The 7,485-nt window shown below is 47.2% G+C and overlaps 1 protein-coding gene across 1 annotated transcript; it reads left to right on the top strand.

Moving 5' to 3' along the window:
- The first annotated feature begins 2,033 nt into the window (after positions 1-2,033).
- LOC128097859 (olfactory receptor 2D2-like) lies at positions 2,034-7,141 on the top strand. Its single transcript, XM_052718674.1, has one exon. The coding sequence runs from the start codon at positions 4,033-4,035 to the stop codon at positions 4,969-4,971; it is 939 nt and encodes a 312-aa protein (XP_052574634.1). The 5' UTR covers positions 2,034-4,032; the 3' UTR covers positions 4,972-7,141.
- Positions 7,142-7,485: the final 344 nt, after the last annotated feature.

Genomic DNA, 7,485 nt, shown 5'->3' on the forward strand with positions numbered 1-7,485 from the left:
CCTCAGAGCCCAGCGCCTCTCCCTCTGGCCCAGAGATGGCTGCTGGAACTGTCCTGTCTGGATCCCTGGGGCCAAGTGGCACTCAGGAGTGGCCTCCAGAGTCTGATGGGGCACCTCCCACACCTTCTTTCCTGCAGGACTATATGCTCAGGACAGGATTGTTCCCAGTCCTCCTGGAGAATTGGCAGCTGCTCCATCTCCAGCTGTGCTGGCCAGAAGCTCCAGGTAGGAGTCCAGGGCAACCTACAGTTTCTGTTGACCGGCTGGCCATGTGTGTTTGATTCTGTCCCTTTTCCTGTCTGTGTGAGTGTGTGTGGCTGCCTGTCTCTGCCTCCTCTTCCCTCTGAGTCTGTCTACTGCCCTCCATCCCCAGGCCTGTGTCCTCCCAGCCTCCCGCTTGCTGGCTTTCACACACCGTCTACTACCCTCGACCGCTACTTCCGTTTGCTGGGCCTGTGTCTCCCATCTCTCCCTCCTGCCCCTCTAGGGTTCTCTGCTTGGGTCTTGAGTCAACTCTGTCTGCCTTTCTGTCTCTCTGAACATCTTTCCTGGATTCTCTCTGTCTCTAGCTTTGCCTGTAGGACGGTTCTCTCCTTCACCTAACTCCTAGACATCTCTCTTCTTCCAGCACCCTCTCAGATTCTCAAGGCTTTTCTCCTTTCAAGTCTACTGCTAGGGTCTGGTCCCCTGAATCCTCCTCCAGGTCTGCATCTCTGCCCAGCCCTCCCCTGTCTGTAGTCCCCTGCCTGCTCCTGTATTCTTCGTCTAGCCTTGAACTCTTTCCTCCCCTTTCCCCTCTTTCTACTTTCCTAGACATCTCTTTCTCCCCTGGTCTCCGCCTTAATTTTGTCTTAGAAATACCCATTCACAACTCTCAGCTCACTGTCCCTGTGTCTCTCTCCCTGACAACCTGTGCGGTCTGGACACCTTCACACTGCGCCTGCTCAGCATCTCGACGTTCTTTCTTCCTTCTTCATCCTCCTTTCTCTCTCCTTTTGTTTGCATGCCTTCTTTGGTCCCTCCAGCAGTCTCCTGTAAGGTCTCAATGTCCCTGTGCCTCCTTTAGTCTGTGTTCCTCTTTTTAAAAAATGCCTGTTTTTACTCTGTGTGTGTGTGTGTGTGTGTGTGTGTTTGTGTGTGTGTGTGTATGTGTGTATGTGTGTGTGTGTGTCTCTGTGTGTGTGTGTCTGTGTGTGTGTCTCTGTGTGTGTGTCTCTGTGTGTGTATGTGTGTGTGTGTGTGTGTGTCTCTGTGTGTATGTGTGTATGTGTGTGTCTGTGTGTGTGTGCCTGTGTGTGTGCGCCTGATAGAGGAAATGGCTGGTAGCAGGGAAGAGGAGAGAAAACACATTTAGAACCAGACATTATGAAAGTCAACATTCTCTCTGTAGATAAGAGACGATGACCCGCTGAGAGCGCGAGCCACAAATGGCAAAGTCAGCTGTCATCCCAGCCTGCATTGCAGGAGAGGTGCCAGAGACAAACACAGGGGTTCGAAGTAAAAACACAAACAACCCTCTGCTTTCCATTCCTTCATGACAAGGGACCAAGGCTAGTAGCCCCAAGCACCAGCCAACTCCAGCCTAGAGAGTCACCCTCCACCAAGCCCTTGCAACCACACAACTCATCTCTTTTCATTGACAGCAGCTCATCAACAAGCCTAGATGTGACAGAGTCAAAATCTGAGCCTAAGAGAGGCCAGGGCAAGCCAGCCAAAGAAAGTGAGAGCCGAAGCCAGTTCCCAGGCAAGCTCCTCACGGAGGCAAGCAGTCCGAGACCTGTCACTTGTATCCTCCCTTCCTAGGCTGGGGGATGGTCTGCTTTATGCTCACTGTACTCACTGGCTTTCTACACAGTTCCAGTCCAATCACCCCCTCCCCTGGGCTTTGGTAAAATGAGGAACTTGCATTAGCAGTTATCAAATTGAGCTTCAAGGAGTGCCTTACCTAGTAAGAGGAGACACGTGGGACCATGCTTGTCTGGAGGAGGGGAGATGGGACGCTACATAGCTCATAAGTTTGCTCCTAGAAAAAAATATTCAAAAGCTCTATAAAAATTGAGGATGAATAACTCTGAAATTGGAAGACTTTAATTAAGCCTCATAGCAAATGCCCACCCAGGCCAGTGGGCATTCCCAGTTGTGTTGTCAAGGGGCAGCCAGGCAAGAAGTGACAGTCCCCTCCTTTCCCACACCCATGTGCCTGCTTCAGCCTTAAGTGGACTCTTAAGGAGCAGTCACAGAAAGAATCTGGTAAGAGCTGGCACTTGGGTTCTTGGGGCCCCTGTCCCCATCCCAAGTCCAACCTGAGGCATGAACAGAAAGTGTTGAATGTTCGTGCAGTTCAGCAGAGGGTCACCAGAAAACTAAAGGAAGCTTCCACCAGTTTTCTCTAGTCTGATTGTCCTCAGCCATCTGATCTTCCATTCACTTACCCATCTTTCCTTCAGCTAAAATTTTCTGAAGATAGACTGGGTATGGTGGTGTACCCCTTTAATCCCAGGAGAGGCAGGCAGATCTCTGAGTTCAAAGCCATCATGGTCTACAGAGTAAGTTCTAGGACAGCCAGGACTACACAAAGAATTTGTCTCAAAAATATAAATAAGATAAAAATTTCTGAAGATTATGTAACAGTGGTCATAGCGGCACATGATCTGAGCACATTGCTAGGACAGAGACGATAAATCCATATGGTATAGGGGCTAAGCAGGCAATATCAATTCATGAACCCAGTCTATAAAAGAATAAGAACTGAGAATAGGGAAGTGCACACCCTATTCCAAAGGACAGTCAGAGATATTTACTCACATCCAGGCTATTTCTGAATATAGAAACAAGGGTTGAACAAGGCCAGGTCTAATATGTGATCCTGAAGGTCCAGTTTTGTATGCATAAGTTCAACTGTTCAGAAACATTAGCAATTAATTAAAAAGTAAAAACTAGACAATCCAGACAAAATATGTCTATAGCTTATGTACAGCCTGCAGGATCCCATTAAATGGCCTCTGCCATGCAATTTTAGCCTGAGACATGATGATTCTTTGGTCAATTCTTAAAAATAAAGTCAAGGTAGTTTCTGGAGAGACTTACTACATGTCTCTGTGATAGTTCACAAAGCAGACTGTTGGAAGGAACCTAGGGAACCAGGACATCCCATGGGTCCCGTTATAACTGGGTATGGAGGGTTGTGGAGATGGCTCAGCTGGTAACGTGCTGGCCATGCAAGTCTGAGGACCTGAGTTCAAGCTCCAGAGCTCACATTCAAGCCAGATGTGGGGCAGGGGTTAAGTGTCCTTGTTGCTTTAGCAGAGGATGCAAGTTTGATTCCAAGCACCCACATGGGAGCTCACAACTTCTTGTAACATTAGCCCCAAGGAACATGATACCTTCTTCTGGCTTCTGTGGGTACCTCCATACATGTGGCATGCACACACACACACACACACACCTTTTTTTTTTCAAGATAGGGTTTGTCTGTGTAGCTTTGGCTGTCCTAGAACTTGAACTCACAGAGATCCTCCTGCCTCTGCCTTGTGCTGGCATTAAAGGTGTGTGCCACCACCACCCAGTCACATACACCTTTTAAATCCTAATGGTGATTTTAAAAAAACAAAACACTTTAACACAAATCATGTGAAGTCTCGACCCTGATCCTAATCTTTATCCATGTGAGATTCAGTAACTTCTGTAGTCCCAAGACAAAATGGAAATTAGGGGGAGTAGCAGAGGGACATGAGGCTGTGTTGGGAGAAGTGGTCAGATCATAGGTTCAGACCAGAATGGAAAGTACACTACAGGGCTACCCTGGACTGTTCCCACCATTTGCACCAGTAAAGCCCTTAGGAAATCCTGAGCCAAATCCCAGTATCACTCAAACTACAAATGGGAATTACTTCTCAGCACCCCCCACTTGCCAATCCAAAGCCTCCTGAAACTGTCAGTGTAAATGGACAGTGGGTACAGAGATGCCCTGCACACCCCTGCGATGCTCAATGAATCACATATCTGAAACCTCTTTAAACAGGAGAGATCACAATGCAGGAAGTCAACTGGTCCACCGTGACAGAATTCATTTTATTGGGCTTCACCCCTGACCCCAGGACCAATCCTCTGCTCTTCACTTTCTTTTTAGTCTTTTACCTGTTGATCCTCGTGAGCAACAGTCTCCTCATTACACTCATCCACCAGGACTCACGTCTTCACACACCCATGTACTTTTTCATCGGTGTCCTCTCCACGCTGGATGTGTGCTATACCACCACCACTGTGCCCCAGATGCTGGTTCATATTCTCAGCAAGAAGAGGGCCATCTCCTTTACAAGATGTGTGGCCCAGATGTACATCTTTCTCCTTTTTGGCGTCACTGAGTCCTGGCTTTTCTCCATCATGTCTGTGGACAGGTATGTGGCCATCTGCCACCCGCTCAGGTACAAGGTCATCATGAGCCGTGGAATGTGTCTCCTAATGGTGGGTATCTGTGCCACTTATGGTGTGGTGGGTGGCCTGTGCTATACTTTCTTTGCTATGCGACTGCCCTATTGTGGTCCTAATGAAATTGATCACTATTTCTGTGAGGTCCCTGCTGTTTTGAAGTTAGCCTGTGCCGACACATCCCTCAATGACTTGGTGGATTTCATCACAGGCTTCAATGTCATTGTGGTCCCACTCTCCCTCATTGGCATCGTCTATGCCAACATCTTCACCACCATCATGAAGATCCGCTCAACCCAGGGGAGGATCAAGGCCTTTTCCACCTGTGCCTCCCACATCACTGTGGTCACCATGTTCGCCATCCCGTGTATCATCATGTACATGAGTCCTGGCTCTGGCTCCTTATCAAACAGTGGCAAGAAAATGGCCCTCTTCTATAACATCGCCACAGCCTTCCTCAACCCTGTCATCTATAGTCTGAGGAACAAGGATGTGAAAAGGGCTTTCCTCAAAGTGGTGGGATGGAGTGGGGCTCCAGAGTGACACTTTAAAGCTGAGTGCCTGGGGAGCTGAACCAAGTAGGACTTACAGTCACCACCTTCCCAGGAACTCTTCCATGAGATAAGCAGGATCCCGACTCCATAAAGATACAGCTCTTCACCCTTGCCCAGGTCGGGGAGGAACAGGAGGCTCAGACATCTACAGTGAGTGATGCTCCCTGAGACAGACGATTATGAAGGAAGGGCCCACCGGTCAAGAACCTGGGCTTTACTGCCAGACAGAACAGGGCTAGAAGAATTAATGTTGAGTTTGAATGTGAACCGTCCCTCATAGGCTCATGTATTTTAAACACTTTGTCCCCAGCTGGTGACAATGTTTGGGAAGGTTGTGGAACCTTTAGGAGATGAAGCCTGGCTAGAGAAAGTGGGCCATTGGGTTTTATGACATGGTCTCACATCCTGTACCACCAAGATGTCGGGAGATGTGGAGTCCCAGCTGCACACTGTCGCTTTCATGGAGCCACCTGCCACATGCCTTCCCCACCACGATGGACTATGTCCCTTCAAAATGTAAGCCCCAGCAAACTCTTCCTCCCTTAAGCTGCCTCTTGTCAAATATCTGGTCACAGTAACAAGGAAAGTGACTAATAAAGTTTTATCAGTTACTAAGTATGTGAATTTTACAAGTCACTTAACTACTAAGAAATTAGAGTTTTCTAATTCTTTCTCACAGGGAGATTGCAATGATTACATGAGGTAATATATGAAAATACCTGCTACGGAGGATGGCATATTTTAGCTTCTTTCAGCAAGTGTTTATTATTTTTCAAACACTTCTTTTTAAATTCTTATTTTATTTTTACTTTATTTGTGTTGGGGTGTTTTGCCTGCATTTAGGTCTATGCACCACATGCATGCAGCTCCCATGGAGGCCAGAAGAGAGCATCAGATTCTTCTGGCACCGGAATCACAGATGTTTGGGAACCACTATGTGGGTGCTGGGAATCAAACCCAAGTCCTCTGCAAGAGCAGCCAGTGTTCTTAACCACTGAGCCATCTCTCAAGCCCTTTATATTCAATGTTTTATATTCATTATTGAGCAATGAACCACCATGCATCAATCAGCTGTGATCCTCTTGGGTTCTGAAAGTGGCTGGAGAGAGTAAAGGAAAAGAGAGGGAAATGGAAGATGCAGAAACTCAAAGAGACTCTGCTGATAAGCAAAGCTGCATCTGCCCCTAGAGCATCTCCAGATGTTATGGAGGAAGGGCCACTGCTAAACGTCTCTGTGCTTTTGAAAAGAATGTCTGCTTCTGTTTTTTCTCATTGCTCCTTGTTTAAATAAAGTCCATTCTGGCAACTTTCAGCCTGTCTTGATGCTATCAAAAAAAAAAAAAAAAAGACTCTGTCCACACAAGGGTCAGAGAAGTGAGGGAAAGCAGAAGTAGAGAGTGGGTATAGCGTTACCCTGGGTCTGGGGAGAGAAAGGGACCCAATGGGGAGTTTGAAATTGGCTATTTCATGAATGGAGGGGCCTTCCTTCCCACACTCTCCTCATTCCACTCAGGGTCTTTATAAGCGCAAATCATCTCTGTGGGTTTCACTGCTCTTCAGCTGCACTGCTAGGCACCACCACATTTATTGGCTTTTGCCTTTACTTGATGCTGCAGGAACTACTGCACCCACCAAAGAGGAGGCTCTCCTTCTGTGGGAGGCCTAGCGGCGTGCCATAAGTTAATATGAACTCTTGAGTCCTTCCCCAGGTCCTTGCTTCCTATCAAACCCCTTGCAGGAGAATGAAGAAGATAGGAAGGAAGAGGGAGGAAGAGAGGAAGGAAGGGGAGGAGGGAGGGAGGAAGGGGTCAACTTTGTTGGTCTGGAATGTTTAACATCAAGACTGATGGCATAGCCTTGCCCCTTCATGAGAATCCAGGGCCCTTGCCAAGGGAGCATGTTCCCAGTGTTCTCAAATGTATTACCTTATCTACCAACCAGAGCCAGACTGCTGCATAAATAATGAATCAAAATGAGATATAAGTAATGAACAGGGCCTATAGCTGCAGCATACGGTTACATGGTGTTATTGACAAAGAAGGGGCTTTTATAAATTATTCAGAAAATATGGGGCCAGTGAGACGGCTCAGCAGGTAAAGGCACATGCCACCAGGCCTCACGTGTGCTGTGGTGTGTGTGTGTGTGTGTGTGTGTGTGTGTGTGTGTGTGTGTGTGTGTGTGTGTAAAATAAGTGAAATAATATAAATTAAAAAAAGAAAATGAACACCAGAAAATTGGCAACAGATGTTATTTATTGATTGATATTTCTAAGGAAGGGTCTCGTTCTTTTTAAAAATTTGTTTTTATTTAAATTTTTTACGTGTATGAGTGTCTCACTCACAAGTATGTCTGTGCATCACTTTTGTGTCTAGTGCCCTTAGGGGGCCAAAAGAGGGCATGGGATCCCCTGGAACTGAGGTTACAGGTGGTTGTGAGCCACCATGCGGGCACTGGGAACCAACCAGGTCCTTTGCAAGAGCAGTCAGTGCTCTTAACCACTGAG

This window comes from Peromyscus californicus, unplaced genomic scaffold, assembly GCF_007827085.1.
Source record: "Peromyscus californicus insignis strain IS unplaced genomic scaffold, ASM782708v3 Scaffold_5__1_contigs__length_169319896, whole genome shotgun sequence".
In the NCBI taxonomy this organism is placed as follows: Eukaryota; Metazoa; Chordata; class Mammalia; order Rodentia; family Cricetidae; genus Peromyscus; species Peromyscus californicus.